The 19,034-nt window shown below is 35.8% G+C and overlaps 2 protein-coding genes across 2 annotated transcripts in view; both read left to right on the top strand.

Annotated features, from left to right (window-relative positions):
• The window catches only part of LOC130241056 (cationic amino acid transporter 2-like), a 25,899-nt gene extending 25,543 nt beyond the window's left edge, over window positions 1–356 (top strand). The window contains exon 13 of the mRNA XM_056472772.1: window positions 1–356. This exon is cut by the window's left edge and continues 938 nt beyond it. The gene's annotated coding sequence lies outside the window, so the exon portion shown is untranslated.
• A 2,765-nt stretch (window positions 357–3,121) lies between these two features.
• LOC130240782 (platelet-derived growth factor receptor-like protein) lies at window positions 3,122–17,579 on the top strand. Its single transcript, XM_056472421.1, has 6 exons — window positions 3,122–3,297; window positions 8,044–8,347; window positions 12,538–12,689; window positions 13,702–13,995; window positions 14,357–14,496; window positions 17,202–17,579. Exons 1-6 carry the CDS (start codon window positions 3,240–3,242, stop codon window positions 17,442–17,444), a joined length of 1,191 nt encoding a protein of 396 aa, XP_056328396.1. The 5' UTR covers window positions 3,122–3,239; the 3' UTR covers window positions 17,445–17,579.
• Window positions 17,580–19,034: the final 1,455 nt, after the last annotated feature.

Raw genomic sequence — 19,034 nt, 5'->3', positions numbered from 1 at the left:
GTGAAACTTGTGTATGACTTGTTTTGTGGTTTGCTTCATTGTTTTGAGTTGTACATCTGTCCTGAACGCCCAAACTAAACTGCTTAAATCTACTAAAAGTAAAGCACATCACTTGACTTACAGCTAACATACACATAGCTGATTCTCTGATAAAACATTAGGTAAAAAACAGGAGGGCAAATAATTTTCAATAAATATTAGTCAACATTTGAAGTGGATCAAAACTTTTCAGTAAAGTTGTCTCCTAAAACTACTAAACATCCCGCATTCTTTGAGATTTCTTTCAAGAAACATGTTGATTGTCTGAATATTGTGGATATTGTGCACATTTTAAACTATCAGGATAAGTTTTCTAAACCAACCTAAAGTTTGTCTTGACTTTTTATTCTAGTTGTCTGAATATTGTGTGAAAACAACATGTTCTGCAGATGCTGATTGAGTTTAGATGTGAGAATATGACAAGGTCACACACTGTAAGATATACTTGTTGACTTACATTTTTAAGCTGAATCAAACTAATCTTATGAGTCCACTGAACTTTAATTAGATTAAACTGACATAAAACTTTAACTGAATTAATTTAGAAACTTTAACTTACTTAACTTAATTAATTTAGAACATGATTAACTTAGTTTAATAAGCTACAATGAATTAAAAACAGATTTTGTCATGACCTATTGATCATATATATTTTACAGTGCAGTAATTATGCTAAATAAAATAAAAGTAAAGTTAAATTAAGTCAAATAAAATAAAATAAAGATAAAATGACAAATTAATTAAATAAAAGCTAAGAAAATTAAATATAGTAAAATAAAATGAAAATAAACTGAAATAAATTAAATGTTAAGTAGAGGACTATTTGTTTAATTTGTCAATTAACAGAGGAAAATTTTCCTCTCGACCCCAAAATGTGTTTATTTCCTATGTACCCAAGTACTCTGGTTGTGCATACAAAGAAGCACAAACTAATAGATTTTAGTTTGCTGCAGGCCAAGCGCGTTATTGCATTAAAATGGAAAGAGACTCAAAGGCCCTCTTCTAATCAATGGATCAAGGAAATGTCCTGTAATCTTGCTCTGGAAAAACTGACATACATTGTCAAAGGGAAGTTAAAAGACTTTTATAGCATCTGGAACCCCTTTCTACACTTTTGCAATCAAGTGGACCTGACAGCAGAATAGACCTTAAATAAAACACCAAGGTTAAACAGTGAATTTCATTATGATATTGTATGTCAATATTTATACTCTATATTTACCCCCTTTTTATTTTTAATTAATACATTTATTTATTTATTTTTAATTTTCTTACTGTTATTATCATTTTAAAGTTTTGTATGTTATCCTGGAGTTGTTTAGTCGTAATGTGATGTTCAGATGTTTAAATGTCTTGTTTTAATGTTGAGAAAAACCCAATAAATAAAAAAGGGAAAAAAGTAGTGTAAAGTAGAGAAAAGTTCAATTAAATTAAGTAAAGTAAAATAAAATAAATTCAAAATAAATTAACAAAACAAAATAGATACATTTCACTTAAAGGTAGCATGGTGGCTCAGTGGTTAGCACTGTCGCCTCACAGCAAGAAGGTCACTGGTTCGAGTACCAGCTGGGTCAGTTGGCATTTTAGTGTGGAGTTTGCATGTTCTCTCCGTGTTGGTGTGGGTTTCCTCCGGGTGCTGCGAGGGGAATTGGGTAAGCTAAATTGGCCGTAGTGTATGAGTGTGAATAAGAGTGTATGGATGTTTCTCAATACTGGGTTGCAGCTGGAGGAGCATCCGCTGTGTAAAACATGTGCTGGATAAGTTGGCGGTTCATTCTGCTGTGGCAACCCCTGATTAACAAAGGCACTAAGCCGAAGGAAAATAAATGAATGAAAATTAAATTCAACTCAATTCAATTTTTAACTAAATCAGGTAAAATAAAATAAATAAAAATAATAACATGGAAAAATTAATTAAATAAAACAAAAAAGAAAATTAAATATAGTAAAATGCAAATAAATTGAAATAAATGTACAGTAACATAGAGAAAAGTTCAATTAAATTAAGTAAAGTACAGTAAAATAAATTAAATAAAAATTTAAATAACAAAATAAAATAAATTAATGTAATTTAATTAAACAAAGTAAAGGAAAATAAATTTAAAATAAATATAGTAAAATAAAATCAAACAAAACTAAGTAAAGAAAAATAAAACAAAAGAGCACAACAACAAAGAACAAAGTCAAATAAAAGAATAAAAACTAAACAATGAAATAAAATACAAAATAAAATGAAACTTATTCTTATGCTTTGTGAAAAATAAGATAAAATCTTTTAATTTAAGATAAGATAAAGTAAACATTAAATCTAATCTAAATAAAAATGCATGTTTGATATCCATGATGAGATATCTAAATTAAAGTTAAGTTAATGAAAATAAAGTAAAATTAAATATAGTCAAATAAAATACAATGATACTAGTACTGTCACAGTGCCGAAGTGGGTAGCTCAATTGCCTCACAGCAAGAGGGTTGCTGGTTCGAGCCTCGGCTGGGTCAGTTGGCATTTCTGTGTGGAGTTTGCATGTTCTCCCTGTGTTAGCGTGGTGCTCCGGTTTCCCCCACAGTCCAAACACATGCACTATAGGGGAATTGAATAGCCTAAATTGGCCGTAGTGTGTGAGAGTGAATGGGAGTGTATAGGTGTTTCCCAGTGTTAAGTGGCAGCTGCGCAAAACAGTATGCTGTATAATTTGGCAGTTCATTCCACTGTGGCGACCCCTGAATAATAAAGAGACTAAGCTGAAAAGAAAATGAATGAATGAATGAATGAATGCTAGTAAGTGAAAGTAAAGAAAAATAAAACAAAAACAAAACAAAGAAAAATAAAGTAAAATAAAATACAAAATAAAATGAAATAAAGTAAGTAAACCTGTATGAATATTAAGATAAAATAATCTTCTAATTTATAAGATAAAATCAACATTAAATCTGTGTCTGTGTTTCCCCGTGCACTGATGTCTTCCCAGCTCACCTCTTCAGACCGAAGGTTTTTACAGCTAAACAAACACAGGCTGTAGTAGTGGGACGTCCCATCGGCTGATTGGTAGAATCAACACAAACCCTTGAGCTCCAGCAGAGGAATTTGGGCTGTTTGTGTGACTCTCCTAGAAAACATCTGAGCTCCACTTCTGCCTTTTTTCCTTCATTCCTGAAGATCTGGAAACAACCAAACACAGACTGAAGTTTATTCTGTGAATATGAAGTGTAGGAATGTGTTGTTTTCTCTGCTTTTCACACTGCTGATCATTCATTTTGGTGAGTATTTTACCTCTGCTGAGGATATGTTGTTCATTTAGCAATGCAAAGGGGGATATTTATAAGTGTGCAAAACTGCTATTGAAGCAATGCATGTTAAACAGTTACAGTCGCATGCAAAAGACTGGGTTTTCATCATTTATAAAATAACAAATTAAATATTTTATTATGTTGTATTAACTTTACTTCATTTAGCAATGCAAAAAAAAAAAGATTATAAGATATTTCTAACATATTATTAGTGTGCAAACAGCTACTGAAGCAATGCATGTCAAACATTTACAGTTGCATGCAAGAGACTGGTTTGTTTTTACTAATATGCAATGCTTATAAAATGTGAAATGTTTCAGAAACAGAAGGTGCTGTTTTGGTGTTTGCATCCTTTAATAATAATAATATTAATAATAATAATAATACATTTTATTTATGATGCGCTTTTCTAAGACCCAAAGCGCTACAACAGCAGAGAAATCAAACATGCCATAAAACACACTACATAAAATGTTCTAAAATATAAACAATCATCAGGAATGTAAAAATGCAGTCTTAAAAAGATGAGTTTTTAGCATCTTCTTAAAACTAGCTAGTGTTAAAGCATTTCTTACAGAATAAGGAAGAGCATTCCATAACCTAGGTGCAGCAACAGTGAATGCTCTCTCCCCCATTGATTTTAGTCTACAGGGTGGCTGCTGAAGGGTGAGAGTATCAGCAGACCGCAGGGAACGAGAAGGTGTGTACTGAGAGACAACGTCACAGACATAGGAAGGAGCGGTACCATGTAGAGCTTTATATGCAAGTGTGAGTGTTTTAAAAATGATACGGGACTGAACTGGGAACCAATGCAAGCTTATTACCCCCCAAGTCTAGGGGAAAACAACATAGGCATAATAAACGGAAAAACAAATGTGTTGGGGTGGTGGATTTCCCAAACAAGACAAAAACTTAATACAAAAGATCCCCTTCGGTCGACAACCAAACTCAGTTGACAATAATTGAATAGATTTATCATAGAAAAAGTGGTAAATTTACATGAGCATCTCTTCAGGGTGGCCACAGGCCAAAATAACAAACAAAAGAATCTTTAAAGTAAATGCACTAAATTACCTATAAATATTTAAAGAAAATTACAGGAAGCTTACCTTTCTCCCTAAACATAAACATAGTCAAAAGTAATCAAATAAATAGGCAGGCCACCCCTACAAGCCGAACTTTAAAAAATAAGTTAAACATATGAACATTGGTGACAAGTCTGAATGTTGGTTGTCAGCCGGAGGGGTAAAGGAAAATCCAGGAGCTCCACTCCCAGCAACGATAGCAATACAAATGAGCTCGCTGAACCCTGCCGGAAGCTCCTTTTTATACAGGCCTCCGAGACCAGCAGCCAATCAGAACATGAGATCATGCCAAAATGGGAGCCTATGGGATAACAGAAAACAGCAAGAAGGCGGGACAAAGACATGCAATACGCAATAATAAATAAATAAATAAACTTCAGTCGTAACAAAGCTATAAAGCACACCAGTAATGTGCTGCCATGGTGGAGTGCGTGTGAGAATGCGTGCTGCTGAGTTTTGAATATACTGCAGCCGTTTCATTAATTTAGCAGGTAAACCAACAAATAGTGCATAACAGTAGTGTTAAATATTTAAATATTAATTAAATTAAAAACTGCTTTTGTCAACTCTACTTCATTTAGCAATGCAAAGAGAGATTATAAGATAATTATAACATTATTAGTGTGCAAAACAGCTACTGAAGTAATGCATGTTGAACATTTACAGCTGAACGCAAAAGACTGGTTTGTTTTTACATCTTTATAATGTGCAAAGTGTATAAAATGTGAAATGTTTCAGCATCATGTAGACACATAATGTGCTGTTTTGGTGTTTGCATAATTTATAAGCTTCTTTTATTCTGCTTTTATTAACTTTACTTCATTTAGCAATGCAAAGGGTAATTATAAGATATTTATAACATATTATAATTGTGCAAACAGCTACTGATGCAATGCAGGTCAATCATTTAAATGCATGCAAGAGATGAGAGAGGTTTGTTTTTGCTTTTTGTAAAAAGTTAGATGCAAAAATGTATCAAATGTTTGGAGTCATGACACATAATGTGCTGCTTCATTTTATATGTTCATTTATTCATCATTTTTAGAAGTGCCTAGTTTAATGTTTCAGATGTTTGGAAAAACAAAACGTCAAATTGTGGGTGAATTATTGGTTTTAGTGTAATGGATTTATTTATGTGACAATAAACAACGTATTTATTCTGAGCTGTAATATTGGAAATATATTCAATAATAAGTGATCTTAAAATAACAAAATGAAACTAAGCAAATAAAAATAACAAAATAAAATAAAAAGTAAAATAAAATACCTAAAAAAATATTATAAAACAATAAATAAAATAAAATAACAAATGCAAAATTAAATTAAAAAGTCAAGTAAAATTAAATAAAGTATAGTAAAGTACAATAAATACATAAAAAATAAAATATAATAACTACATAAATCTTAATTGAATTAAAATATTGAACAAAGTAAAATAAATACATAAAAATTAAGTACAACTAAAATAAAACTAAATAAAGTCAAGAAAAATTAAATAAATACATAAAAAATTAAATACAACTAAAATAAAACTAAATAAAGTCAAGTAAAATTAAATAAATACATAAAAAATAAAATAAAAATATAACAAAACAAAAGAAAACTAAAGAAAAAACTAAGTAAAGTGAAATTAAATAGATTTTTTTATAAATAAAATAGAAAAGTAAAATGAAATAAAACCATAAATCACTATAAACTGATAAATAAACTGATGGATAATACACAAACTATATGCTTAAATGCATTTTAAAAAATGGATAAAACAATTTTCACTTACAAACTGATAGTAAATGTCAAAGAAAAAAGATAAATAATACATTGACTCAAACACTATTATTCAATTATTGTTGAACATTATTATTCAATTATAAATGATTAGATCTTGTGAAATTAATTATTTCTCTATTATTTCCCAACAGTTTTAATCACCAATTTACAATCATTAATTCATTTTTGTCTTTGCCATGATGGCAGTATATACAATTTCACTAGTTATTTTGTAAAATACTAAGATTCAGAATAAAGTGAAATTTAAAGACTTAAATATGTTAATTAGTTTAATTAGGCAAGTCGTTGGACAAAAGTGGTTTGTTGTGGTTAATAAAAGTAATTAAAATGTCTTTTATTCCTGTTAGCCGAAAAAAAACAAGACTATCTCCAGACAAATAAAAATAAATAGATATATAAATAATAGGAAATGCTGTGGAAAATTTCCTTGCACCAACACTTTGGGAAGCATTTAAAAACAAACAAAAATTTTACAGGAGGGTGAATAATTTGTCCTTTAACACCACTGTTAACAATATCCTGTAGAATTTACAGTAAATTACAAGCGAACTGCTGCCTCTAATTTACTGTAAATCAATTACAGCAAAAGTACTGTATTTACATCAACACCACCTACCTTGCTGTACTGTAGGCCTATATTATTATTTTAAAAAAGTAATAGAAAAAGGGCACTTTCTCTCCAGAAGGAAAAAGGGCTCTTAATACAATTTGTGCCCCCTTCTCTCCGCACACCTCGTTGAGAACCACCGAACTACATTAAAGAGAATCGCTTTACTTACAGTGAATAAAACACCCCTTGAGTTCGAGGTTAACTAGGCAGCCGCACACTTGACCCGTGTGAGATCAAATCAAAGTCCCTTTAAGATATTCTATAGTCTTTGGGTGAGATGAAGGGGAGACTTTTCACATCTTCCTTACTTTTCACGCATGTGCAGTGCAAGGGGGACAGCGTTTACAGTCGTTTCAGTGTGGATGGCAAGCTTTAGGAAAGCTTTAGGAAAACTTCAGGAAAACGACTAAAACGATAGTGTGGACGCGGTGCGTTTTAAACCGAAAACTCCGTTTTCAAATTTATCCGGACCAGTGTAAACGTAGCCTCAGTGGTTTTTAACAACGGGGAGATCGGAGGGTGTGCGACTGTTGTTTTCAAGAGCCAAATGGCCAATAAAGATTCACAAACTATCAGTAATAATAAAACTAAACTTTGTTTGATGGTTGTATACCAAGCCAGTTTCGAACCGGTGACCTATTGGTTGAGACGCAGATGCTCTACCAAGAACGCCATTGAGCTGCGCTAATCACCGCGCATTTGGCATAATTTGATTAACGATATGAAAACATATTAAAAGGCTTGAACTGTCATGACTGAGAACCAGATGGAAAGGAGTCCCACACCGGCCCTGATTTTTACTGTAATATATGTATACCATATATATATATATGAAGTAGTGTTCTAGGTTATAACGATGCGTAAAGAATGCTCCGGCTTCAATACAGTGCGTTACAGTACACGACTGCCCCCTACTGTTCATGTCTTTGTTTGCTAGACCGTCTTTCCGTGCTACTGCACCATATGTCGTGGCCATGCAAGATCACTTTGTTTCATTCGCGCGTTAGTTCATGCCAGATCTGTATGTGTATGTGTTTACAGAATTTTATGTATATCTTTACTGTAAAATAAACAGTTATTCTCACAGTGCAACTTTAAAATACAGTAAAATACAGTTCATACTACAGTTAAATACTGTGTAATATACAAAAATCATTAACAGTGTGTTTAATAAATGCGAACACAGTTTAAAATCATCAGTGTTTCCAACTGGTTTCGTCAAATGATAAACAGGCATGTGCCAAAAGGATGAACCTGAAGTGAAGAGCAAAGCTGAGAAGAAACCCAATGTGAAGCCCAAACATGCAAAAGCACCAAGAAAACCTGTCACTGCCAAACCTAAAGAGAAAAGCACTCCTGAAAACCCAAAAGAAGAGCAGACATCCCTCACTCGGGTGCTGCAGAAGGGAAAGTTCAGGAAAGTTGGAGAAACTCTGACGGTTGGAGCTGCAGAAACACTGGAGCTCAGGTGTAAAGGAAACCCTGTGCAGTGGACTGTTCCTGAATATCTGCAAGAAGACCATGAAGGAAGACTGAGGTAAAACACACAGGCCGTGTCCACATGTATACGAGTATTAGATTTCCATGCTTTAGTTTTTCAAATCTCTGTCCACATGAAACTGTCAAAACGCATGTTAAAGGTCTTGTGAATGCTCTGACGTGCGTTCTTTTATTTGATGCTTGATGTAATACGAACTGAAAAATAATGAGAGGGTGGAACATAGAATAGATCCTCCCCTTTTTAAAAGCAGCCAATAGCATTTTGTTTTTATCACCGCTCTGCCAGTGAGAGTGGTTGAGCTCAAGAGCATTTCAAGAGTTCACACTTAGCTGATGATTAATTATAAGCTTGTTTGGCATGCAGTCCCGGGAGTGAGCCCTGAGCTCTAAGATCCTCGAGCCCGGGGCTCCCTCCCGTTGCAAGGTGAGAGGGGAGTTTGAGCTCAGGTAGATCTTGAGAACTCCCCCGCTGTAATAACCAATGAACAGCCAGTGATTGCTCTTGAGAGATAACCATTTACTAGGAGCATGTCTATAGTGCCGATTTGGATTAGTCAATTAACTTATGTTGCATGTTTTTTGGAAGGTGGGTGGAAACCGGAGAACCCGGGGGAAACCCACGTGAGCATGGGGAGAAAGTGCAAACTCCACACAGAAATGTCTGCTGGTTTGGTAAAGCCTGGAACCAGAGACATTCTTGCTGTTAGGCAACAGTGCTAAGCACTGGGCCACTGTGTCACCCATCTAGGAAGGAGGAGGAGCAGGGGTGGATGGGGGGATTCTTCAAACGAAGATATCGGTGGTACGTAGCCCAGGGTATTTGTAGTGGCTTAAGAGTCATCTTATTGGTGCATTGAGAATTGGATAATGCGGATCCAGCCGCTAGCAATCATAAGCACGTGATCCACTCAAAATTAGTTTATAACTAAACCTCACCAAATGAAACGCAAATGAGAAGCATCTTGAAGGGGGCGGAGCATGTCAGATACTAGAAAGCATTTGATTGGTCAGAAGATTTGATGAGAAACTGAAATATGAGGCGATGTAAAAAAAAGCTGATTCATTTAGGCGGAAGTGACAAACTATAAGCTTAACATGTTTATATCAGTTTTATATCTTCTTGTTACGTGTTTAAGTTATTAAGTTGGCCGAGACGCAACATTCAGGGAATCTTTAATGGTGCTGGGTGAAAATGAGAACATACAACCGATGGATAAGTGAAACAAAAATGAACAATTTATAAAACAGAGCATATCAAACAATGCATATAGGAATTTAGAATGTAATTTAAATAAAAAAATATATAAAACAGGAGTGTTGCCAAAACAAAGAAATAAATATAACAAAACGATTTTTGACTATAAAAACTAACCAATTTAGACTATTCCAAAACATAATTACAAATGTGGCAACTCCTCCATAAACTACCGAACACAAAGAAAAACTATGCTGCTCAAAATTACTAGAGTTCTCGTAAACTACACACTGTTAGCAATTAGCAAAACAAGAGCTTATCTGATAATCCAATTCTCATAAAGATCGTTTGACTTCTCAATAAATACTAAATTAAGCTGCACAAGCTTATCTAATAAATAGATCACTTAAACGAGAGAAACTAAACAACAACAGCAACAACAAAATAATACAAACACAAACGAACAGGTGGGCCGAAACAAGTGAGGAGTTTGGTGGTGAGCAAAGCGCTCCTGCTGAACAGCGCAAGCGGATGCCTTTTATAGACGAATTACCAACCTACGTCACACATCACGTCACACGGGTTCCCGGTTGCAAAAAGAGACCGGTTGCCATAGCAAACGTAGTGTTGTGCGGTAGGATGCCAAATTCCAAAATAGAGAATAGAAAACTTAACTTTTACCATACACCACACTGCTTTTAATGCCGACCTCAGACGTATTTGGCTAAAAGGGAGCTGAATGGAGTGAGGACCTAATTAAAAATGCTGGACTCTGCAGTTCTCATGTTGGTGATTCATGTTGCTGTTCTCATAATGGTGATTGACAGCCTTCTCAACCAATGGTTGCAAACCTAGTACACAACGGAAGAGAGAAGGGAAAGCGAAACAAAACAAACAACAAAACAAGGTAAAGTTTAGATCGGATACGCGGCCGATCGGAAGTGCAATATGCACATTAATATAGCAGCATTTTTATGACACTGTATAACAATAATCAATATTTTTACAGTACTGTGACGGTTGGGTTTAGGGTTGGGGTGGGAGTAGGCGTTATAAAATACATGTTATTGGATAATTTAATAGATAGCATAGATAATACTCGGTACAACTACTGTTTTTACGTTACTGTGATGCTTGGGTTTAGAGTTGGGGTGGGGGTAGACGTTAATAAAATACAATAAATCTGAAATTTAATAAATAATATAAATAATTCTCGTTAACTTCCGTCTGCAACCATATCCAATCTAGCAACAACCACAAAACATCCATGAAACTTCTAAATGCAAATTTTGTCACTGTTTTGTACCACACCAGATTACAGATATCCTTAAGACTAACATACTGATACTAACATCTAAAAAAATGTATTTTAATTTCACTGGACCTTTAAGCGAATCACTGGAACAACCCTTCCTACTCCCCAAAAACTGTTCTTATCCAGAGCGAGCAGAAGGGCTGCCAAAATCACTCTGGACCCCTCACACCCAGCACACTGCCTCTTTGAACTTTTACCTTCTGGTCGACACTACAGAGCACTGCGCACCAGAACAGCCCGACACAGAAACAGTTTCTTCCCTCAGGCAATCCATCTCATGAACACTTGATGATAATAATTGTGGAACCAACATCACTACTTGCTATACACTTTTATACACATATACACTTATTTAACAACACACTTTACATGCCAATTTGCACATAACAGCTGCACATATAACGTTGTATACAGTAATAAACACGTACATACACTTGTCACTTTGTATATTTGCACTCACTACTTACTTCTATTTTTTAAAATATATTTATTATCTGTTTTTTGTCCTGTCTCTGTAATCCTGTTGCACTGTAGAAGCTCTGTCAACAAAACAAATTCTTCGTATGTGTGAACATACCTGGCAATAAAGATCTTTCTGATTCTGATTTCTGATTTAAAGACACGCCAAACCAACTGGGGGTGATAATGACACTTTTATGCTTAGTTCACACCAAACGGAGAATTAAGTATTTTCGCGATTGCATGCAAGTCAATGCAAGCGTGAGAACAGAGGTCCAACAATGCGTAATACGCGATACGTTTGCTGCGAAAGTATGGAATTTGCCTCATTCAGGTTTCAAGAGTTCCCACTTAGATAATGCTTGATGATATTAGCAGGTTTGGCATGCTGTCCCAGGAGAGAACCCTGAGCTCGGAGATAGATGAGTCCAAGGCTTTTGCCTGGTCAATGAGCATTTAAAGGGATACAAGATCAGGAAGTTCTCGAGAGCTCCCAAAAAGACAGTTCTATAGGAATAGGCCACCAACCACACCGGTGCATTCTCACTTAAAGAAGCTCAGTATTAATCGACTTGTGACTGTTATTATTATTTAATTTAATTGTGTCTCATGTCTTTAGACTGTGGGAGGAAACCGGAGTACTTGGGGGAAACCCACACAAACAAGGGGAGCTGTGTAAACTCCACACCGAAATGCAGTGTAGTCACTGAGCCCCCGTGTCGCCCGATCCTAGAAATGAGGAGGAGGGAGAAGGGGTGGAGGGGGGGGGGGGGTGTTCTTCCCAAACGAAGATAGGGAGTAAGGTTAGGCTGGATGTTCATGTTAGATTTGAAATAATCTGATTGGCTAGCTATTGATTACCAATAGGGACCAGATGCGGTCAATCATATCACGTGCTCGTCTCCAAATTAGTTTCTTCACTTAGTGGGAACCCAGCCCTGTTGTCCCATCCGAAATAAAAAAACAACATGAATGCTTATGTCATGAGGCAAAAACTCGGGACGTAGTGTCCATGCTGCACTGTAAGTTTCGCTTTCAGTCACCCAATACTCAAGTGCAGTTTTGAAAATACCCGAGTTCATGTGGACAGAGTCTCATTTACCTGTTTAAAGTCTGCGTAAACCAGAATTTTTGAAGACTTTTATTTCAGTATGTTGATGTACTTCCAACTGAAATGAAATATTGAGCAGGCTTTCTTTTTGACAATTGCATTGGTTGTCATTAAAGCGTCCGCTGCTGTTTCTGTCTGTATTTTCAGGATGGTTCAGCATGAGCGTTACGGTACGCTGATTGTGGCCAATTCAACAGCAGCAGATACTGGAGAATACACCTGCTTCCCTGTGTACTGCGAGGAGAAAGACTGCAGGAAGATATATGACAAGGCCGTCAAAGTCTACATCTTTTTCTCAGGTACAATGCTCTGTGAAAAATACTGTAAAAAATTTCCTCCAACAACTTTTAATGTTAAATGTTGTGTCGCTTTAAATAGTATGACGGAGAAAAACAGCAAAAAGTCCCACAGTAGAGTCAACAAAAAGCATAAAAAGTGATTTACCATATTTATTAAAGGGCACCTGAGATCCCAGTCCTAGTGATTTTGAGGGCCTCCGCTACATGACCTAGGATTGCGGTTTTCCCCACCCCCTATTTGATTGACAGGCGCCATGTTTTTATAATAACATGCATGCACATGTCCACAGAACATTTATTTGCAAAGAAACTGAGATTAAAATATTATTGATATATATATGATTATTATAAGTTTAAAATGTTTTAAAAATAAGAGCATGTAATAAAGACAGTAAAATCACTGTAATTCTTAACCGCTATAATCACCGCATAGTTTCAGTAAATGTTAATATATATATATATATATATATATATATATATATGTTAGTCTGTGTGTGTGTGTGTGTGTGTGTGTGTGTGTGTGTGTGTGTGTACTGCACACAGCATTTGTGTGTGACTCATCGTTTCAGAAAGGCTTGAATAAACTCCACCACATATACACAGAATGAACGTAATTGGTATTTTGGACTAATGAGCTGTATTTGAGCTCCATCCGTGTCTGTCTCAATCACTGACTGCTGTTTATCTGATGTAACGCAGGAGAAGCAGACGCACATGTGGGGACGGTGGGCGGGGAGAAGCAGCTCATTTGCATTTAAAGCCACAGGCTACAAAAACAGCTACACTGTACTCAGACACCAAAATGGGCAGATTCTGGAGGCTATAATAAATGATCTGATGGGTATTTTGAGCTGAAACTTTAGACACATTCTGGAGACACCAAAGGCTCTTACATCTTACATAGGGGCCATTTAAAGAGCCTAACTGTTACCCATTTTACTGTAGCATGTTTACAGTTTAAATCAATGCAGTTTTTACATTGTTTGACTGTGTGTGTGTCTTGACCTCTCAGACCCTCAGGAGTTGTTTGTACCATCCTCTGATTATTACGAGGTCCTTCAGCTCCGCACAAATTGGCCGGCCATCCTGCCCTGTCGGGTGACGTCCCCGCTAGCCACAGTGACTCTACACCGTGAGTTTTCTCCAGCAGAAGTGGAGGTGGATGGACGAGAAATCTCCTTTAACGTGCAGAAGGGCTTCACCATCCACAGACCCCAGCAGCACCACTCCGGCTCGCTCTACTGTGTGGCCAGTCTGGGAAACCTGCGGCAGAGCTCCACCAAATACATGCTCATCTACGTCAACTGTGAGTGAGGCCACTGCATATTTACTGACCATTCATCTTCAAGAATATTATCCTTGTTGTTTAAAGAATGAGCAGACAATGGGCACACAAACTATTTCATGTTTTGTCTGGTCAACTTCATTTCATTTGTAAATTAACATCTTGTCATTCAGACCTGCAAACCACTTTCCCAAAAAAAGTTGTGACAGGATCAGTTTAGGGCTAGTAATCAGGTAAGTTCGTTAATTAATGATGTGATGAGAAACAGGTGATGTGAACAGGTGATCGTAATTATGATTTGGTATAAAATCAGCATCTAAGAAAGGTCCAGATGGTCACCAGTTTGCCAACAAATACGTGAGAATATGAAATACCCTTTCAGATCCTGCTGCTCCTCCGTCTCCTGCGCTGCAGGCATCCTCTGAGTCTGTAGCAGTGGGACAGAACCTCCAGGTGTCCTGCACTGTGATCGGGGAGCAGGACGTGCTGGTGGAGTTTACCTGGGAATATCCTGGACATAAGGTGCCCACAACTCATTATACTCAACATATTATTCATTTTTAAATACACCTTGCACTAAAAACATTAACCATGCACTGTTAAAATGACTTTTCACATGTATAAAAATAACATTAGTCAAATTAAACAATAAGAGGTGAAGAAAACAATCACTACTTTCTTTTTTTATTTAGGTTTTCTATAGTCTCCCAACTTTTTCTGATTCAGGGTTGTATAAAATTAACAGTTTTCCATAATTTTAGATTTAGTTTTTTACCTTTTTTTGCTTTTGTATTGCATTATTGGAGCATGATCTTTCCTTAAACAACTTTTCACATTTATAAATAATAACATTAGTCAAATTAAACAATAAGAGGTGAAGAAAACACAAATAGCAAGTTAAGAAACAGCAGGTTAATACTTGCTAAAAGCTCAAGAGAACAAGTGAGTTTTAAGAAAAGATTTTATTTTGAGAGAGATTTAAGGAGACATTAATATGCTCCATTTTCATTTTTAATTAAGTATTAAGAACTTTAAAATAATAAAACAATACTTTTTCCAGGATTTTTTGTGTGAAAATATTTTCTAAATCATTTTTAATAAAATAGAACAAATAAAAACCACGAGGAACACATTAAATGTTTGTTGTATTGTCTGCAATAAGTACAAGTCAAAATAAAGCAGATTAATGCTTGTTAAAAGCTAAATAGAAAAAGTGTGTTTTAAGAAAATATTTTATTTTGAGAGAGATTTAAGGAGACATTAATATGCTCTATTTTCATTTTTAATTATGCATAACGAACGTTTTTAAATAATAAAACAATACTTTTTCCAGGATTTTTTGTGTGAAAATATTTTCTAAATAATTTTTATAAAAACAGAAAATAATGTTAAAAGATTGTTCAATTATGCTAATAAAATAGTTTAAAAATCATCAATCTGAGGCAAATTTTGTTTAATATCTAAAATTAATAAAATTTTGATAACCTTTAATGTAAATCACAGAACTTTTATAACAGTATAGCAGACTACTTATTGTGAATAAAGTTCATATAAATATGAATCCAGCTGCCACTCTATATCTTCAATTAATGTTTTGTTATGATGAACAAATGCAATGCAATACAATGGTAACTGAGCGATGAACAAATAAAGCACTGATGTATCATGTTTGACACTCGTATTTCAACATGACTTTTTTTTCTAAAGAAGTTGCTTCATATGAGGCCACTAGCAATATAAGAGCTGTTATATGAACCAAGCTGAAGGTTGATGCTTTTAGCATTTGCTTGCAATATATATATATATCTCAAATAACAAATAACAGAAGAAATGTAGCAGAACAGGATTTTCTACCAGGATTTCAGCAACATTTATCATTTAGAGGCATTCTGTGTATCAAATATGATAAAGGAGGCTTTAATTGTTTTTACATTGTGTTACACTTGTCAGGTTAAAGTAAATGAATATAGTTGAGTTGTAGATTAATGTAATATGCATGGCTCCTACAAACTTAAATTACACCAGTTAAACTGCATAGGTTCCATCCAAATATTCCTGACAATTGTATAAAATGAAACGAAGAAGTGGTTACCCTTTATCTCTGTAAGGGGAGTGCAATGACATCCAAATATTTTCAAAGGAAGTCTCACTATAATGAATTGAAGAAAATTTGGTTGCCAAATTGAGTTTGTTCCATACAGTATGTACCCTGTAAATTTGGAGGTTAGCAATAGCAATAGTAAACTAAAATAATATACTTGTAAAACATGTTATTGCTTTAAAATGTAAAGAGAATCAAAGGCTGTCCTGTACTCAGCGGAACAAAAGAAAAGACCAGTAGCCTTGCTCTGGAAAAGATGACATATATAGTTAATTGGAAATTAAAAGATTTGTCTCAAATATAAAACCTCTTTTCAGGTTGCTTATGCTTGTAACCAGGTGGACCCTGCAACATTTATGGATGCAAACCCTTTTTATAATGTCCAGATATTTAGTTTCCAGCAGAACAAATAATTACTTTAATTAATTATCAAAAGACTCCTGGGAAGGTTCTCTACTGTTCCATGTTTTTGCTTTTTGTAATTAATGAGTCATTAATTAATTCACGGTGTCTCAAAGCTTTAGAAATGGCTTTATAACTTTTTCCAGACTCGTAGATTTACTGATGAAGTCAGAATTATTAGCCTTCCTGAATTATTAGCCCCCTGTATATTTTTTCTCCAATTTCTGCTTAATCAAAAGAAGATTTTTTCAACACATTTCTAAACATGATAGTTTTAACTCATTTCTCACTGATTTATTATATTATATTTATTTATATTTGACTAGATATTCTTCAAGATACTAGTATTCTGCTTAAAGTGACATTTAAAGGCTTAACTAGGTTAATTAGGGTAATTAGGCAATTGTGTAATGATGATTTGTTCTGTAGACAACCGAAAAAATATAAATATAGCTTAAAGGGGCTAATAATATTGACCTTAAATGGCTTTAAAAATGTAAAACTGCTTTTATTCTAGCTGAAATAAACCAAAAAAACTTTCTCCAGAAGAAAAAATATAATAGGAAATACTATGAAAAATTCCCTGCTCTGTTAAACATCATTTGGGAAATATTTGATAAAGGAAAAAAAATAAATAAAATACAAGAAAAGGCGACTAATTTTGACTTGTTTTTAAATCAATCTTTCCATTGTTTATAACTTTGTTTGCATTTACCATGTTCAGATTGGACGTCCGCTGTACACGCAGGACAGTGTGCAGACAGTGCAGCTGGACGGACAGAATCGGCAGCGAACGCAGTCGGTGCTGCTGGTGGACGAGATCCGAGAGGTGGATCAGGGCATTTACACCTGCACAGCACAAAACCTGCAAGGATCCAGATCTGCTTCCACCTCCGTCAAAGTGCAGAACACACAGACCTCCAACAGACCAAAGAAAGCCCATCAGAGAAGACCAGCAGAACCCTGAAAGCACACATAACACGCTCCAGTAAACATAATGCACTGTTTTTCCCACTGTGTGCAGAAATAAGCCAGAGTGGACATTAGATTACAAAGTATGTGCACTGATCCTGTGGTAATAAAGTGTAATACATTCATTTTCCTTTGGCTTAGTCTCTATTTCAGTGGTTGCCACAGTAGAATGAGCCACCAACTATTCCAGCATATGTTTTACGCAGTGGATTCCTTTCCAGCTGCAACCCAGTACTGGGAAACACCATACACTCTCACACACTCATACACTACAGCCAATTTAATTTATTCAATTCACCTATCGCACATGTGTTTAGACTGTGGGGCAAACAGACACAGAAACCCCCGCCAACACAGGGAGAACATGCAAACTCACACACAGAAATGCCAACTGACCCAGCCGGGACTGGAACCAGCGACCTTCTTGCTGTAAGGCGACAGTGCAATCCAAGCTCATTCTAAAAACGTACCTCTATATACATTTCTGGAGAGCACCAAATACGTCCCAGGAGGTATGTTTTTTTGCAGTTCGAGGCTGCTGTGTACACTTTTTGGGATCTTAAATTTCTCTCGCAAGTGCCATTCACACCTGCTGTTCTCGAGTAAATCCACCAGCAACCGCTGTCGACTGATTGATTTTACCACATTCTCATCCTGTTATTTTATTTTTTTGGCTTTTGTTTTTGTCTTACCTGCTTTCTGAAACCGTTGTACTCCAGACTCGAACCTCGTCGTTTTGGTCAACTCCTCTCTGCATCTCAAGTCCGCTGACGTACATGACGAAACTGGAAACAGCACAAAAACCCTCCATACGGAGGTAATCGGTCAGTTGGTAGCACGAAAAGGAACGCCGTCATACCGCCCTGTAGCGTTCGCTTTAAAGGGCACCTATGGTAAAAAATCTACTTTTCAAGCTGTTTGGACAGACATATCTGCATGTATGGTGTACAGAACGTCATATTGGGGTGATATAAGCACACCCAGTGCTTTTTTTTTCAATTTAACAACATAAAAAACGGTGGACCAATTGGAGCGGTTTTCAAACCGACCGCAACTTTACGTAGGAGAGCGGTCCCCCCACCCACCAATATTGATTGACAGGCGCGTCATCATATCCTCAGTTTGTTGATTCACTTCCGCCATTTTCAGCGTGAGTCGAAGCGATATCACTAAAGGAACACCCTAGCTCTATTTTTAGATGCAAGGCTCATTGGGCTCAACACAAGAGCAATATTCTCCACATTATCGCTCTAATCGGAATTATTGGTTGTATCTTTAGGTAGGTTTGCAAACATGTGTACTTCTCATTGAGTCTACCTTATACTTCAGCCGTTTGCATTTCTCATGATCCCAGAAGCTCTCTGTGATCTTAACTAGCATGCGTTTTAGAATTCTAAACATCGTTTCTATCAGGGTACACTCAAGTCGACGGCTGGGCGCCGCGGGCCGCTGCAGAAACCTGTTTAGAATTCAAAAATGCGTGGCGCGACGATTCGGTACACTTCATGTTTCTGCCGCGCCACAGAGAGTGTCTGGTGTGCCGTGTCGCGGCTTCGAGCGGCGCATCCGGTGCCTCAATCAAAGT

This window comes from Danio aesculapii, chromosome 14 (assembly GCF_903798145.1).
Source record: "Danio aesculapii chromosome 14, fDanAes4.1, whole genome shotgun sequence".
In the NCBI taxonomy this organism is placed as follows: Eukaryota; Metazoa; Chordata; class Actinopteri; order Cypriniformes; family Danionidae; genus Danio; species Danio aesculapii.
The sequence above is the reverse complement of the archived record's forward strand: the minus strand, read 5'-3'. Positions and strand labels throughout refer to the sequence as shown.